This window comes from Bos grunniens, chromosome 18 (genome assembly GCF_055505025.1).
Source record: "Bos grunniens cultivar Pamir isolate PY7600 chromosome 18, Bosgru_T2T1.0, whole genome shotgun sequence".
NCBI lineage: Eukaryota > Metazoa > Chordata > Mammalia > Artiodactyla > Bovidae > Bos > Bos grunniens.
In genome coordinates, this window is record NC_141182.1 from 10970368 (window position 1) to 10987690 (window position 17323).

The following is a 17323-nucleotide window of genomic DNA, read 5'->3' on the forward strand; positions in this document are numbered from 1 at the left end:
GGCTGTCTATGGGGTCGCACAGAGTCGGACATGACTGAAGCGACTTAGCAGCAGCAGCAGCAAGCACAGAGCTGTTTGGTAGTGAAGAGAGGAATGGTGACTTTAACACAGGGGGCCAGCGAAGGCCTCGCTGTAAGTGAACGCAATGCGGCCGGCCGAACTAAGGTTGGAGGAAGTTGAAGGTGCGAAGGTGCCCCCGCGATGCCCCCTCTCAGCACTCAGGTCCCCCAGGCCCGCGACCTCGCCTGTCTGGTCCACGCCGTGTCCCTGCGCCTGGGACGGCGGTCGACACCCAGGAGGCGGTCGCGATGCTTGACTCTTGAGTGGCCCGCCGGGGCCGCCAGTGAGGCCCCGGGTCGAGGGGGTGTGCGGGCCGAGGGGTGGGCGAGGACCCCACGCAGGCCCGGACCCCGCACAGACCCCGCCCCAGCGCAGGCCCCGCCCCGCGCAGGCTCCGCCCCCGCGCCGCCTGCGCCCACCGGCTCCCGGCCGCCGCCATTGGCTGCGCGCGCCCCCGCCCTCGGCCTCGCACTTCCTGGCGGAGCCATGGCCGCGCTCCCGGCCGGCCCGCGGGCTCCGGCGCTCCGGCCCCGCCGCCCCGCCCGCTCGGCCCCGCCGCCGGGGGTCCCCGCGCCGCGCCAGTAGCGTGCCCTCCCAGGTGGGCCTCCGCGCGCGCCCTGCTCCTGCGCTGGCCGGGGCGGGAGCCGCGCGCCTTCCGGGGGCCGGGGCAGGGGGCGGGCCTGCTTCTGGAGGGTCGCCGGCGCCGCGGTTCCGCCCGCGGGAGCCCTTTGTGCTCGGCGGAGCGCCGGTGAGGACCGCAGGGCTAGGGGCGGGCCCCGAGGCTCGGGGCTGGGGAGGGGGCCGCCGCCCCCACAGGTGGGACAGGTACGGCCTGCGCGGCGGCGCGCGGCCCAGGTGGGCGAGCGTCCCCGCGTCCCGCCGCCGGCGCCTTCCCCGCTCTGCGCCCTCCCCAGCCTCGCGGCCGGCGCGAGCCCGCCCGGGCGGCTGTTGTGCCGGCTGTTCCGCCTAGCGGTGCCGTGTCCGAGGAAGCCACGGCGGTGTCCGCCGAGAGCCGGGACCGGTGAGTGCGGGCGGGCGTCCGGGTCCACCTCCACCTCCACGACGCGGTTTCCCCCACCTCCCGAGCGCCGCGGTCCGGCAGGTTTCAGGCCTGAAACCCGGGCTCCCTGGGGACCCTGCCGGCCGCCCGGACGTGGCCTCTGTTCCGTGTTTAGTAAAAAGACCTCTCAGCGCCTCACTGGGTATCGCCACCGTCCCTGCGGATGGCCTTGACCCCTCACCTGCTTGCAGAAAGCACAGGAGGCAGCTGACACCCACACTCCTGGAGCAGCTGGGCCCCCGAACCGCTTGCCCGCAGACAAAAGGGAGCCTCCTCACGGGGAAAACTCTCTCTAGAAACGTTGGCCTAGAAAACAAAGCTTTTAGCACTGAAGGCAGACCTGAGACCTGGCTGGCTGCCTCGGGTGGTGGAGACGGTGTGCTGCGGGTGACCTTGGGCGGGCCCCACGGCCGCCTGAGCCTGGGCATCAGGAGCGGCGGTGACACCTGTCTCGGAGGGTGAAGGTGAAACAAGGAAGTCAGGGATGAAGAGTAGGATGGCTGCTGGTGTCCTTCCTTTCCGTCTCTGAGCCCCCAGCATCCTAGGGGCAGTCAGAAAGGATTGGGGGGAGGGCTACAGCTGGTCTTTGTCACAAAGTTGCTAATTTGCCGAGAGAAATCTACTTATCCCTTCGTTTCCCCCAGGAAACTGGCAGGGTAGACTGCACCAGGATCGCTTCCCCAACCCATTCCCCCACATCACTGGAGCCCCCTCTTGTTTTCCGTGATTGTCTTAACAGAGCGCTGGACTCCTTATTGCACTGTTACTTATTAGCAAAAGCTGACTCTTCTCAACTCGGATAGCAGGGGATAGATCCCTCTGTAAACCCTCTGTCCCAGGATATGACTTGTGCCCATGTTGCTGGCTTAATCCTTCCTCCCTGTGCGCCCATCTTCCGAGGTCCCCCGGAGCCGGCTCTGTGCTCTTAGTGAGTTGCTTGACATTTCAAAAACTGGAAGAAGCCTGTCATGGTGTGGGTGCACCAGCCTTTGCCATAGACTCCACCACGAAGTGTGTAGAAAGGTTAAATTGCTTGTTCAAGTTGATCTTGGATGTTCCAGGCAGGACATAACCCCATCCCCTCTCCCATTCTCTCACAGAGGTTTCCTGCCTGTGGGTATTTGTTTAATGGCCAGGTGGAGTAGCCTAGGGCTTGAGAGCATGCAAGCCTCCTTACCTTGGAATCCTGACTCTGCTGCTGCTTCCTGAGTGTGAAGCTGAGCAAGTTCCTTCCCCTCGCTGCGACAGCTTCCTCCTCTGTAAACTGAGGGTAATAATAGTGCTGGCCTCCTGGTGATGTTGTGGGGCTTAAATCAGTGAGACAAAGAAAACAAGACAGTGCCTGTGGCCAGAGCATATTTTATACGTGGTAGTCGTCACTGAACCGTATCCTGAACGTCACAGAATTTTACAAGGGTGAGACTCAGCCTAGGCCCCATTCAAGTGCCCATGTCTGTCCAGTTTTGAAGCTGAACAGATTCAGCTTTGATTGCCAGCCATTCACTAGCTTTGTGTGACCTTGAGCTCAACATCGTCATCTGTGAAATGGGTTAAGTGACGTCAGCTTGGTCAAGCCGGGTGGAAGGTTACTATGATGGCAGGTGTCAGTCCCTTAACTTGGTCCCAGGGTCATAGTCTGGGTTCTGAAATGACAACTGTTGATACTGTGGTCTTGATCTATTGCAAAGACGGCCTTCTGATCAAACATCCAAAGGTAGGTGTTTGTAGGTGAGCTGAGAGACAAGACGTGGTGGGACTTTAGGTGAGAAGGGAACGCTTACTACGTGTTCTGTCTGATTTGAACACCCGAATGTTTTCAGCACTCAGCGTGACAGAGTGCTTGGAAGTACAGTGTTCTCTCTCTCTTCCCTCCCTTCGCTCTTGCTGTCACTGACACCTGCCAGCAGAGCCTGCGATTTGTGAATGACCTCGAGTTATTACTACATGCTCAGAAACCCCGTTCTTGTCGTAGGGCTGCGATCTCGTTTATGATGGAGGGAAGCCGGCAGACGCGAGTGTCTCGGCCGTACAAGATCAGCGAGTCCTCAAAGGTCTGTGAACGGGTCACTGTGCCGATTGCCCAAGAAGCGTGAGGGTTTTCTAACAAGCTCATTCTCATTGTACAGGCTGATTTTCTATTCTTGGCATTGGTGTTAATCTCCTTAACGGTGACTAGAGGCGGCACAGGCAAGGAGTGGAAAAATCATAAAATCAGAGAGAGCGGGGGTTGAAGGGAGTGGTGGATGTTAGAAACACAACTGGACTCCTTTATCCTGCACTTCGACCCTGAGAGGTGTACAGGACAGGGTGGATGCCATGGGATTCCTGTTTCCACCTGAGGCTCCAAAGATGTCTGTCAAGAAGCCAGCCCCCAGCCTTATAGTGGGGGCAGCACTTGGCATACCTGATGTGAAGGGCCAGAGCCTTTCCTGATCGTGACCTTCTGGGACCCTAGGAGTGAGTGAGGGTGGGCCCCCAGGGCGCTGCTACCTACCTGTGTCACACTGACTGCATCAGACATGTCTTGGGAAGGGGGGAGGAGGCAGGTGTCTCATTGGAAGTACATGTACCCAGCCCCACCCCAGACCTGCTAAATTAAAGTCTGGGAGCAGGACCTGGTATTCTGTAACCTTTAGCAGACTCCTCAGGTGACTTGGAGTGGCCCTTGTCCCCACAGCCGCTGTAGATGAGGTTCAGGGGACCAATTTGTGGGACAGTCCCCATTTATACCTGTCTATTTATAAATATCAATAGCGTCCTTTTCTTTAAAAGTCTCCCGTTTTGACGATTAAATGTCATGGTTGGACTATATCATGCATTCTCCATGGGGCTGACATTGCTCATAAGGGGTGAGCTTGGGGGTGTGGAAAGAATTTTACTCTTTCAAAGTAAATATAATACATGCCCAAATATATAGACTGTATATTGTGTGTTTAAATGACATAGCAAGCTGTTAGGGAAAAAATATCTTAAAAGCAGACAAATGAAGAAAGATGAAGAAATACCATTTTAGATAAAGGGAGCTGCGAGCAACTTATAGAAGAGGACAAAAAGAGGAATGAGGTTCAACAGATGTGTGAAAAAGAAAAATGGGGTGTAATTTTCAGGGAAGGCTGATCCCCCTGAGAACTCTCCTGTTTCCATTTGAGCCGACTGAGAAGGCCCTTGCCAAGCCTGGCTTTATCTGCTGTGAAAACCCAGAAAGGTCTCACTGCTGCCTCAAAGGGGCTTTGTTTCGGAGCTTGGCTGCCGAGACAGCGTAGCTTTCTAAGTTCGACAGCGCTAGAAACCTTTGTCCCTTCAAGCCAGATTCTGAGCCTGTTTCTCTTTGAATTGAAGCTTTCAGGAATAGGCTTCTTTATCCCTTGGCTTGTTGTATTTATGTTCCTAACATTTCATACTTAGCAAGCGCCCAAATCATAACGTGCCCTTGAATTTCTAGACATTCATCACACCCGTGTGGCCAAAACCTGGATAAGTTAAAAAGAATATCACCAGACCCCTCCGGGTCCCTGCAGTAGGGAGAGCCACTCTCCCAGCTTTCAGCAGTTTCACCTGCCCTTGAACTTGTATGAATGGAGTCGGGGGTGGCTGTGTGTGCCTGCTCCTTGCTCTCGTTGGCCTGCTTCGGAGGGTCACCCCAGTTACCGCTTGTGGTGGTACACCTTGCCTGTCTCAGATCAATGGAGCCTTCCGTTCTGTGGCTGCCGCTGCTCATTTATCTACTCTAAAATATGTCGATCCAATTTGATGCTGAATTTTTTATTCTTTAATGTTTGTTTATTTTGGCTGTGCCACGTGGCTTGTGGGACCTTAGTCCCCCGACCAGAGATTGAACCCGCACCCTGTGCAGTGGAAGTGACTGGAGTCCTAACCACTGGACCACCAGGGAAGTCCCTGAATTCTTTTTTAGTATAAGGTGCCCCATACCTCAGGTTCCCTGGTGGCTCAGCGGTAGAGAGTCCACCTGCCAACTCAGGACACACAGGTTTGATCGCTGGGTTGGGAAGATCCCCTGGAGGAGGAAATGGCAACCTATTCTAGTATTCTGGCCTGGAAAATCCCATGGACAGAGGAGCCTGGCGGGCTACAGTCTATGGGGTTGCAGAGTCGGACACGACCTCACAACTAAACAACAACATCCCCATACCTGCTCCTTTCTGCCCAGCATTAGACCCTGAGTACCTGTGTTTCTTTCCCTTGCCTAGCCTTTGGTGAAGGTGCTAAAATAAGAAATGAAGGGATGAACAGGGTTAATGTCATGGGAGAAAGTCGAAGGTCAGAGTTTCTAAACTATGTGAAGTGCTGCAACTCAGTTACTGATGACCCTTTAAAGTCGGGAAGTCACGGTTGTCTCTTTTTAGTTGTTGTCTCTGCTGCTACACTAAACATGTGGAAACAGGCTGTGGTGGAGACCCAGGTGCAGAACTAAACGAGCCCACCTAGCCTGGAGGCCCAGCTGTAGAAGCAGTGAAGCCGTCTCTGCCCTGCCTGCCTGCCGCAGATGGCCCCATGGAAACTCTCCTCCGGGGCTCTCCCTATCCTTGCCCCTCCTCAGGGCTGTTTCCTTTTCACGCCGCAGCTAGGGGCCTGTGTACCCCTATTTACCTGTGATAGTTCCAGTGCCCCTGCCAGCTTGGAAGCAACCAGGAGACCAGGGTGGGCTCAGAGCCCACCTGAGGCCCCTCACTTGCTTCTCAAGGACACTAGCCTTCACTGTCACTCGATAGCCCGCTCCTGTGGTGCCTTTTTATTTCCTTCAGTCTGCACCCAAGAGGGGCCCCAGGCCAGCTTGTGCTGGAGCCCAGACCTTTCCTGCTCAATTATAAGCCAAAACCAGGCCAGCCCAGCGCTCTCTGGATAACCAGAATAGGCAGAAATATCCATGTGTGAACCTCCAAGAAGCCACCCTGTAATGTCAGGCAGGAGAGCCTGGCTCTGTGGACTTGAAAGAGAAGGGAGCTGTAGGGATTGGCTGCATGGTGTCCTCAGAATGTGAGGATGTTGCCTGAGACTCGGTGTGGATGGAGCCATGGATGTTGGAACTGGCTGGACGGGAAGGACCACAGGGAAATAAAGTGGCCCGTTACTGGTGCATTGGAGGTGGTAGAGAGCAGATTTGGAAGGGAAGGAAAAACCAAGCCCGAGCCATAGAACACACGTTGAGAAGTAACCTCTAGGGACCTGTGTGCAAGTCAGCCAGCTGCTTGCACCTGCCCAGCCTCACCACCCCCACCACACATCAGACTTAATGCCTAGCCCTTTTTCCCAATCACCCTTGAATCTCCCTGCTGATGTTTCTGAGTGGTCCGTTTTCTCATATGTTGAATCATCTTGTTGTTTTTATAGGGAGTAAATAGAGCAGTGTGAAATATCCTGATTATTCCGTCCAGGATTTAGAAACTGTTATCTAAAGTCTGAGTTTTCTTTGTATCTTTAAAAGCCCAGGGCAGGCAGACAACAGTCGGTCAATGTCCACCAACCTGAATGTATTGAATTAACTCCTATTAATTATTCCTATCAATTGATTTGTTAATTCCTGTGTAGCATGGTGATTAAAGGTTTGGGCTCTGAAATCAGATCTAGTTTCAAATCCCAGCCCTGCCTCTCAGTCACTGTGGGATTTTGGACAGATTTTGCAGTCTTTCTGAGCCTGACTTTTCCTCATCTGGAAATATAATTGACACTCCCTTGGAGGGTTCCCATGATGCTCGAACAAGAGCGTGCAGTCACGTGTACAGGGCCATGTGTAGCATAGTGTTGCTGCAGTTTACATACATTTCTTTTAACCCTGGCCGTGACTGCTGAAGCCATGTTTCTGAGAGTAAGTTCCCCAGGCACGTTAGTCTCTGGGTCCCGTGACCTTGTTGGATGGTCTCGTAGCCTAAGTGTCGGCACTGCGCCTTCGTGGGGACTGAGGGGCCCAGCAGGTGACTCTGCTGCCGCTCCCCTGGGGCCAGCTCTGTGCCAGGTTCTGTCTCATGACCCCCACAAACCTGGGTGATAAACAGACTCAGCCTCACTTGTGAGACCAGGAACGGAGGCTCAGAGGCTGCTCGAGACTCAGAGGCTGCAGAGCTGGGGCTCCACCAGCTCCCGTCCCACCAGAGAGGCTCCACCCCACATAACTTCACCCTCCCCACGGGACAGCGTTTGCAAACCTCTGCCATGACACACACTTGCTGAGAAGGAAACAGAGATGGGAAAGGAGGGAACGAAGAACACTTTGGGGAATTCTGTTTATAAAGGAGGAAGAGAGGGGGAGAATGAAAGGAAAAAAGAAAGGTTGAGTAAATTTTATTTGTAAAGAAATGGAACTGAAAGTTGCTCAGTCGTGTCTGACTCTTTGCGACCCCATGGACTGTAGCCCACCAGGTTCCTCTGCCCATGGGATTCTCCAGGCAAGAATACTGGAGTGGGTTGCCATGCCCTCCTCCAGGGGAATCTTCCTGACCCAGAGATCAAACCCGGGTCTCACGCATTGCAGGCAGATTGATTACCATCTCAGCCACCAGGGAAGCCCAATACAAGTACATAGCCACACACACACACAGTGAAACACCCTTACTTCTGCGAGGTACTCTGGCACTCTGTTTCCCGTTCTCTCTCATTCTGCTGTATGCTAAACGCTGGTCGGGTGGTGCTAGGTGGGTCCGAGGCCCCCTCCCCTCCTGACAGGCGCTCTCGCCGCTGCAGGTGTACCGCTGGGCCGAGCACTCGGGCACAGTGCTGCAGCGGCTGAATGAGCAGCGCCTGCGCGGCCTCTTCTGCGACGTGGTCCTGGTGGCCGATGAGCAGCGCCTGCCGGCCCACCGCAACCTGCTGGCCGTGTGCAGCGACTACTTCAACTCCATGTTCACCCTGGGCATGCGCGAGGCCTTCCAGAAGGAGGTGGAGCTGATCGGCGCCTCCTACATCGGGCTCAAGGCCGTGGTGGACTTCCTGTACGGCGGGGAGCTGGTGCTGGACGGCGGCAACATCGACTACGTGCTGGAGACGGCCCACCTGCTGCAGATCTGGACTGCGGTGGACTTCTGCTGCGAGTACCTGGAGCAGGAGGTGAGCGAGGACAACTACCTGTACCTGCAGGAGCTGGCCTCCATCTACAGCCTCAAGCGGCTGGACGCCTTCATCGACAGCTTCATCCTCAGCCGCTTCGGCACGCTGTCCTTCACGCCCGCCTTTCTGCAGAACATCTCCATGCAGAAGCTGTGCGCCTACCTGGGCAGCAGCGAGGTGCAGCGGGAGTGTGAGCACGACCTGCTGCAGGCCGCCCTGCAGTGGCTGACGCAGCAGCCCGAGCGCGAGGCCCATGCCTATCAGGTGCTGGAGAACATCCACTTCCCGCTCATCCCCAAGAACGACCTGCTGCACCGCGTCAAGCCCGCCGTGTGCTCGCTGCTGCCGCGCGAGGCCAACTGCGAGGGCTTCATCGAGGAGGCCGTGCGCTACCACAACAGCCTGGCGGCCCAGCCCGTCATGCAGACCAAGCGCACGGCCCTCCGCACCACCCAGGAGTGCCTGCTCTTTGTGGGCGGCGAGGTCTCCGAGCGGTGTCTGGAGCTCAGCGACGACACCTGCTACCTGGACGCCCAGAGTGAGCAGTGGGTCAAGGAGACGCCCCTGCCGGCCCGGCGGAGCCACCACTGCGTCGCTGTGCTGGGGGGGTTCATCTTCATCGCCGGCGGCAGCTTCTCACGGGACAACGGAGGGGATGCGGCCTCCAATCTCCTTTATAGGTATGACCCCCGCTGTAAACAGTGGATCAAGGTGAGATTAAAGCCAGATTATTTCTTTACTCTTGAGGACTTTCGATCTTCTTAACCTTAGTCTTGACTGCCCCCTCACTCCCTTCTCTCAGGCCTGGACAGCCGTCCTGCTTCTGAACTAGGTGTGATGATAAGATGACGAGCCCCATCACAGCCCCCTGCCTGGTTGGGGGCACTGAGGGCTGACTGGCCACCTTCTGCAGGGATGGGCCACGCCCAGGGCACTGCTGCCCCGTAGAACTCTGCACCCGCAGAACAGTTCTGTGTCTGTGCCATCCAGCAGTAGCCACCGGCCACATGTGGCAGTTGAGGGCTTGAAGTGTGGCCCATGGGACCGAAGAACTGAGTTTTCAGTTTTATTTCATTGTCACGTGTTTAAACGTGAGTGTGAATGGCCGTGCGAGGCTAGTGGCTACCATCCCTGATGGCACTGGTCTGGAGACTTGACCCATACTTCTGACAGCCTCCCCACGTCTCGGAGTCTCCGCCAAGCTCCTCTTTGGGACAGGTTTGGAGGTGCTTCAGGGAGGCTGCGAAGGCTCATGTCTCGTAGGAGCCATGGCCCCTTGGAAGGTGTGGTGGCTCATGCTGGGAAGGGGCTGGGTCTTGGTATCAGACCCAGGTTCACGGCCCAGCTTGGCAAATTGTAGTTGAGAGTTTCAGGCTGGCTCCACGCCCGCTCCAAATCTCAGCTTCTCCCTCTGGAAGCGGGTGGTGGGATGTTGACCTCCCAGGGTTGTGGTTGTAGCTCACATTGTTGGGGGGTTGGGGTTGTGCTCCTTTCCTCCCCAGAACCACAGCACCACTCACGAGAGTCTGTCCCAGTCTTCATACTCACCTCAGTCTCCTGACCTAACTTGGAGGTTTCCTGAGCTCAAGGTTCAGAAGGGACTCAGATGACTTTTCTCTTTTATTCTCAAAAATCTAAAACCAACCACTCTGTAAGTCTTGCCACAAGAAGGAGGCTCCCAGCCTAGAAGGCTGGCCTCCATACCTTCATAGCAGTGGCAGCCTAACCATATAGTCTGCTGTGGAACCGTGTTCATTCGAATGTCCTGCTTGTCTTTAAAAAGGAAAAAAGAAGCTCGGGTCTCCTGTTGCTAATTTACTACTTTTTAAAATACCTGATTGTGGGGGGCAAGGGGAAAGGTGAACTTACATTTCAGGAAACCAATCCATCAGTGGCTGGGACCCGTGTGTCCTGCAGAATTCTAGTCCAGACAGGTTTGGCCAGACAGGTTTGGGGAAGTGAATTCTCCATGCCCCTCATAGGGATTCATGAGGTCTTGAGGGCCCCACCCAAAGAGCCCCCCTTTCTTCTTCCAGTTTGGCTCCCTTCCCCAGACTCAGGTGGCCTCTGCCTCACCTGGGCTGTGTCTTCCATGGAGCATGCTGGGGACACAGTGCTGGGTGTTGATGCTGACCCAGGTTTGGGAATGGGGAAGTACAGGCGTGTCGCCTCCACAGGTGGCCTCCATGAACCAGCGCCGTGTGGATTTCTACCTGGCCTCCATCGAGGACATGCTGGTGGCCGTCGGCGGCCGAAATGAGAACGGAGCACTCTCCTCGGTAGAGACCTACAGCCCAAAGACCGACTCCTGGTCCTATGTAGCCGGCCTGCCAAGGTGATTGGGGTTTGGGGGCAGATCTACAGACGCCGAGGCTCCGGGGTGGCAGTTGAGCCCACCTGCCTTTCTGGGTATCTTGGCCTCCAATTCCAGGCAGAGTCTCCTGGCTTGTGAACAGCAGCATGAGGAGCAGAGGGCGTAGTGGCGGCATGTCAGGGCGCCTGTTGGGGGCTGCCCGAGTACTCCGTTTGCAAGTCTCCTCACTGCCTGAGTTTCAGGGAGTGGGTGCTGGGTTCAGGGGGTGAGAGATTCACTGAAAACCTCTCAGCTTTGGGCAGGAGGAGTTCAGGGGGTGGGGGTCGTCTGTGCTCCATCTGACTTGAGCAGGTGTCCCCACCCTGTGCTGTCTCTGCTGCTTCGTCTGTGAAGGGGGCGTGATGACTATCCCACCCTTTCCAGATGTCCATTCACTGCGTTTATCGTCACGGGCTTAGCAGAGGGGACTTGTTTATCTGACCAGCCCCCTGCGATCGAACCTGCAGGTGCACCCTCTGAAGCAGGCTTGCTGTGGACTTGTGTCTAGGGGACTTGGTCCCTGGAAGTTAGAAGAGGATGTGGGGTGAGCGTCTGGGTGTGGATCCCAGCTCCTCCACTGAGCCACCAGGGAAGCCCTACCTGGACACCTGTGAATAAGATGAGTAGACAGTCATGATAGTAGCTACTGATGACCGTGTGCCAGCCTGGGCCTCGTGCTTCACGTGATGAGTTGAGTCCCTTGATCCCCAAAATAACTAGCAGGGTGGATTGTAACCCACGTAGTTTATCACCCAGAACCAGATGACCGTGGTTGAGGAAGCCGACCGATGAAATCTTGACCTTGTCCTAGGCAAGCCCTGAGCTTCCTCTCTCCCTCTGTTCGTCCGCCCATCCGCAGGTTCACCTATGGCCACGCGGGCACCATCTACAAGGACTTTGTGTACATCTCGGGGGGCCACGACTACCAGATCGGCCCCTACCGCAAGAACCTGCTGTGCTACGACCACCGGACGGACGTGTGGGAGGAGCGGCGGCCCATGAGCACTGCGCGCGGCTGGCACAGCATGTGCAGCCTGGGGGACAGCATCTACTCCATCGGCGGCAGCGACGACAGCCTGGAGTCCATGGAGCGCTTCGACGTGCTAGGCGTGGAGGCCTACAGCCCGCAGTGCAACCAGTGGACGCGCGTGGCGCCCCTGCTGCACGCCAACAGCGAGTCGGGTGTGGCCGTGTGGGAGGGCCGCATCTACATCCTGGGCGGCTACAGCTGGGAGAACACGGCCTTCTCCAAGACCGTGCAGGTCTACGACCGCGACAAGGACAAGTGGAGTGAGGGCACCGAGCTGCCCAAGGCCATCGCTGGCGTGTCGGCCTGCGTGTGCGCCCTGAAGCCGCGGCTGGAGGACAAGAAGAAGAAGGGCAAAGGCAAGAGGCCCCAGGACCACGGCCAGTGACCCCCGGCATGCCGACAGACCAGCAGCCACCGGGAGAACCCTGGCACCATTATGTACGACCTAGCAGCTTTTTTTTTTTTTTAATTTTTACTTTTATGATTCTTGGTATTTCTATGGTATCACAGTAACCGATTAAATATTCTATGTGATTTGACATACCATCTTGCTTGAGTAATTAACCCAGGGCCCAGGCAAGAGTGGTCACTGCATCTGTGCGGGGCTACTTCCCAAGTCACCAACCCCTGTGGGTGCCCCCCTACCCCCCGACCATCCCGCTGAGAGCAGCCAGGGCAAGAGTGACGCAGAAGTTTCTGTAGTGGAATGAAGGGCTCCGGTGCGACAGTGCAGGCCCCGTAGTCCCCGCCTCCCCAAACCTGGCTGAGCTTTTCAAACACCAGGTTCCTGGGCCCCACCTCAGAATTAGCGATTCTGAAGGGGGCTGAGGGGGGCTGAAAACTACTGTCCTCGGAATGACTGAGTGTCAGCCACGCTTGGGAATCACTGGTGAGGTGGTTTTTTACAGGCAGGGCACAGAGGCTCCTGGAGAGTGACCGAGGGTCACCAGCAGCCCAGGCAGTCAGGTGAGGTGTGGGACTTCTCACCAGGGACGTTTCCCCACTGGGCTTTCTTCCTCAGGTGGCCATTTCTCCCGGTTGGTCATCGTCCCGAATTCCAAAAGGGAACAGGGGAGAAAGGAAAACAGGCACGTGGCTCTTGATAAGCGTTATTCTGTAATTTGTGCTTTGGTCTTTTTACTGTCTCTTCTGGAAGCCACTGTTTATTAGATTACTGATGTACTGAGCCCCGCCAATCTCCATTTATCACTCAGGAAAGAAGGGAGCAGGTGGAACGTGCCGTTGTGTTCTATGACCCCTGCTCTGAGACACCCCAGGAGGCTCCCACACGAGGGAGGGCCCAGGGACTCCGACCAGAGGAGGCTGTCGGAGCATCTCCCGAACTCCGGCACCAGATCCTATCCCGCCCGGCCGTCGCCAGGTAGCCCTGTGCTGGGGGCACACTCTTTAACAAGTCTCGAGCTGCTTCCCACCTCCTAAAGGACGGGAGAGATCCTGGCCAGGCCTCCTCCCAGGGGTCGAGGTCTCCTAGTCTGCATGAGTTGTGATGGTGGGTTCTGCACCTCCTCCTGAAATGCGTGACCACCCCCGCTGGTCCCACAGTTACCAGAACTGACAGCAGTAGCATGTGCCCTTTAAGGAGCGTTCGAGACTCCTGCCCAAGCCACCTGTCACACCAGGACGATGGGCGTGGAGCAGGTTTTAATCACCAGCCAGCAGAGGCATTAGTGATCTGTGCCGTGGCAGAGATCTTACTGCAGAGATGACAAGGCCTCGTGATTATCGTTAATGTTGGCATTAGAATAAGAAGCTCAGTGAACTTCTTTCTCCTTTTCCTTTTTTCCTGACTCTTTATGGCACTTCCCTCCCCTTCTCTTGAAGGTTCACTGTGGTTTTGGTTGGCCTGTTTCCATAGTGACCAGGAGAGCTGAGAGCCAGCTGGGAGTTGAAAACTTCGTACCCAAACGAGCACTGCCTCTCATGAGATGGGTGACCTGTCTGCATGTTTAGCCTATGGCAGTTGCTAAAGGCTTACAGACCCTTGAGAGGTTCTGCAAAGCATACAAATAATCAAAGCAAAAAACTGTCCACCTTCTTGGATCTCCTTAATACAACATTTCAAAGTGTATTAAAGGCTCTGAGAAGTCCTGTGTCACCTGTTAACTCTCCATCAACCCTTCACCTCCAAACTGCATTGAAGCTGCAATCCTTCTTTCATCTCAAACTTAATCCAGCCCTCCCCGGAATCCATGTTACAGCACTCCTGCCAACTGTGGGAGGGCTTGCCTTCCTCCTGTTCCAAGGCAGGTTTCCTTGTTCCCTGAGAGGCACATAACCTGTGGTCTGTTCTCCCCAGCTTAGCCCAGGTCATGAGCAAAGAGGGGGTCATTCAACCAGAATCCAGGGCAGATTGGGCTGAGCACAGAGAAAGACCATGCTTGCTGTGAGGAGCAGGAAGGCTTTGACCTCGGGAGGACGAAAGCTGTGAATTTTTAGCCTAAGCTAGCTGTTGTGCTTTTGACAATAAGGTTGTGCTGCTGGCTTCTATTCAGATTTTCTCGTGCCTTGATGTCTCTCTTGCCGTTATGCTATGAAGGATGTTTATGATCTATGCACCTTAGAATCTGATATGATTGAGGTGTGAGTGTTCTTTTAAAGGTAGGGTCGATGAGGAAAATTTCTTCTTGTAGACCCACTTCAAATAGTTAGTGGTGGCTCCACTGTTCTAAGAAAGGTTTTTCCAAGCTCTTTGGGGTCCATGGAGAGGAGCTTTGTGACCCAGGGGCAGTGCCTGCCTGGGTGCGGGAGAGTGCAGTGGTGGGACCATGGCAGGTTCCTGCTGTCTGCGCTTTTAAGGTGGAAATCAGTGTGCTGTGCAATCCAACTAAGACTAGAGGAAAACTGTCTGTAACCCAGGTGGGCAGAACTTTGGGGCACCCTTAGCAGGCGGCCCTTTGAACTGCAGAATCACAATAATATGATTTCCAGCCGCAGTGACAAAGGCTTGGGGTCTCCTGGCCACCACGTTGAGACAGAAACGGCAACTTTCCCCATCGTGTTGTCAGTGCTCCCAGCTGTTCGCCTTGAACTTTGACAACACCTTGATTGTCTTATTTTGATCTTTCAGAATGATGGGCTTTTATTCAGGTTCAGGGTTTTTGTTTTTTTTTTCTTTTTAAAGAACTAGAGTTTTAACTTCATATGAGTGGTAGGCTTTGAATTTGATCCTCGCCCAAGTTGGAATCCTGTTTGCTTAAGACATTAGTGTAATGACAGAAAGAAAGCAGAGTAGTAAAGCTGAAGAATCCTTGTTACTTACAGTGGTCTGTCTGCTGTTTAAAATATACAGGTTATCTTCGCACCTTGCTTGTGTGTATGGCTCAATCTGTATTTCTAACATCCTGCCGCTTTTAGAAATCTAGACTGCCAGGTGGTACGTCTACGTCTTTCTAGGTCTTAATCTGAGCAGAAAACCTCATGTGTGTATTTCTATTCTGAATGCCCTTCCCTTTGCCCCTTAAATCATAAGTTGGCCACATGGTGACTTAGTGGGAACTGCAGAAGTCAACCCTAAAGGGGGTTCAGTGTTGGATGGCAACCCAGATGCCCAAGGGAAGTGGCGTCCCTCGCAGGTCTAGGATCCCACTCTTGAGTTCAGGTGAATTAAGGGCCTGACCCCTAAGCCAGCAGGGACCTCTGGGTGACAGGCAGCCATGTAGGAAGTGAAGGACTCCCCCCACCCCTTGTAGACTTAGCAGCCGCCTCCTCCTCTTACCCTTTCCTCCATGGCATGCGCCTCGGCCAGCATCTCACTGAGCTGGCTCTCAGGTCTTCTGGTTAGAATCTGAGACCCCTGTTCCCAAACCTGGATGGGCAGTTCCAGCCGTGTGGCATGGACATCCTTGCTGTCTCCATGGATTCTGAGCATCTTCAGAGGGGAAGGGGCCATGTCCCTGACCTCTAGCATAAACCTCTGAAATGTAGGGCCGCTCTCCAGGTGCTTGGAGAGCCCATCCCCTGTGTCCGCCAAGCCTGGCAGTTTTTAAAGTTTTTTGAAATGTTTTGATACTTTTTGATACCATTTGCTAATAACCATTTTGTAGTTGCCTGACGGGGTTTTCATTTTCCATCTCCCCACCACCACCCCTCCCGAGGTCAGCTCCAGGGTCTTGTCCTAGCGACCTCTCATGGCCATGATGCTCTGCCATGGCTGCGATCTGATCCATGCTTTTGAGTTGTATGATGTCATACATGGCCCAGGAGTGTGACTGTCTTGGTCCTCCAGCTGAGCAAAAGGGCAGTGGTGTGTGATGAGGACGCGCCAACACCCTGAGACGTTGGAACATTTCTTCCAAAGCTCCTACCGCAGTAGAGTGTGCAGAGTTGAAAAGATCCCTGAGGGCCGATCCATCTGTCACCTTTCCAGTATGGGTCATTTTTCAGCCCAGGGCCTGGCTGGGTCTCGTCACTCTGGTTTGTCCACCCTTTCTTTTATAAAGACACATTAACTTGAAATCCAACAAAAGCTGTAAGCTAAACCATCCTGCACTTTACAGAGTTTTGGAGATCGCTCATCTTTTTTTTTTTTTTTTTTCCCTTTTTACACGGGTAGAATTTGTGGCTTTGCAGGGTGTTCGGTTTGGTGGTCTCAAGAAATTGTATTTTGGTTGCCTTAGTAGAATTAATGAATGTACAAATTTGGGGGAGGGGGGCCGGAGGAGAAACCTTTCTGTGTCAGTTTTCTTTGAGAAAAGGAACTCTACTTTTCCAAGTTACTTGAGCTGTCTTTACAGGTTTGCTTGTGATAGAAGGAAAACGTCCTTTGGATCAACTGAAATCCATCATTACCTCCAGCTCCCTTGCAGAATTAGATCTTTGATGATTAAGTGTTGATAATTCACTGGGTATGTTCTGGCTGCTAATGTTACTGAAGCTGGTTATCACGTGTGTGCTATTTTTTTCATTTGTTGCTTTTGTATTGTAACTGTATGACACCCAAAGCTTTTCTGTTTCTTATCTCTTCTTAATTTCCTGCATGTTGAAGTTTTTTTCCCCTTCTGTTTTTAACTCCATAAAGTATTCAATTCTCGAAACACATTAAAAATGATTTGCCTGCTAGGGTATGGCTTATTTTATAATTAAAGCCCTAGTCTTGTGTGGTTATTATAGTAATCTTCAGTCCTGTTTTCTCTGCCCAAATGAAAAAGAGCCCCTTTGCATGTTGAGCCCAAATATAATTTGGAAATTAACCAGACTGCCTTTCGGTGTCATGGGAGGCAAGGGCATTCCCAGTCAGCTCTCACTATGCTCCTAATTACTGTATTTTACCAGAAGTTTCATTCAGTTTCTTGATGACAGCCCTAAGTCCTCTGACCTGAAATGAAACTATTTCCTTAAATTTGGGATAATCTGATTAGAAAAGAAAAACAAGCAATGGGTTATCTTTATCAGAAAGACACAATAGCATTTCTGTAAGAACAGAGTTCCTTTACCACCCTTAGGGCCCAAGAAGAGGCAAATAGATAGCTCTGATGCCCTGCAGGGGTTTCAAAGCCTCCACCAACAAGCAGACAAGCCCAGACACTGTGGTTGGGCGTCACTTCCCTGAGCCTTTGGTAATTCAGCTTTGGGAGAATGGTGGGAAGAACCTGCCTCAGATTTGCCTCTGAGCCACTGAGCTGCCCCAGATGGGATACCAACTAACAGATGGTAAATTCTCCTTGATTCTTTTACTTCCAGAAGAATCTTAGGTTAGAAATGAGATGCCTCCCATTTTCCAGATGACGCACCCAAATCTCGG

At 53.9% G+C, this 17323-nt stretch overlaps 1 protein-coding gene across 6 annotated transcripts; it reads left to right on the top strand.

The window, feature by feature from the left end:
- Positions 1-528: 528 nt before the first annotated feature.
- On the top strand, positions 529-16666 carry KLHL36 (kelch like family member 36). Of its 6 annotated transcripts, none has more exons than XR_015145315.1 (5): positions 529-658; positions 3093-3171; positions 7817-8859; positions 10357-10514; positions 11392-12101. XR_015145315.1 is itself a non-coding variant. In XM_086350172.1 (5 exons), the coding sequence occupies exons 2-5, from the start codon at positions 3109-3111 to the stop codon at positions 11945-11947; spliced, it is 1851 nt and encodes a 616-aa protein (XP_086206298.1). In that variant the 5' UTR covers positions 529-1081; positions 3093-3108; the 3' UTR covers positions 11948-16666. The 6 variants fall into 6 exon arrangements, 4 of the variants coding, with proteins under 4 accessions (XP_086206298.1, XP_086206296.1, XP_086206295.1 ...); XM_086350172.1 differs by having other exon boundaries at positions 529-1081; positions 7817-8890; positions 11392-16666; XM_086350170.1 differs by having other exon boundaries at positions 529-808; positions 7817-8890; positions 11392-16666.
- Positions 16667-17323: the final 657 nt, after the last annotated feature.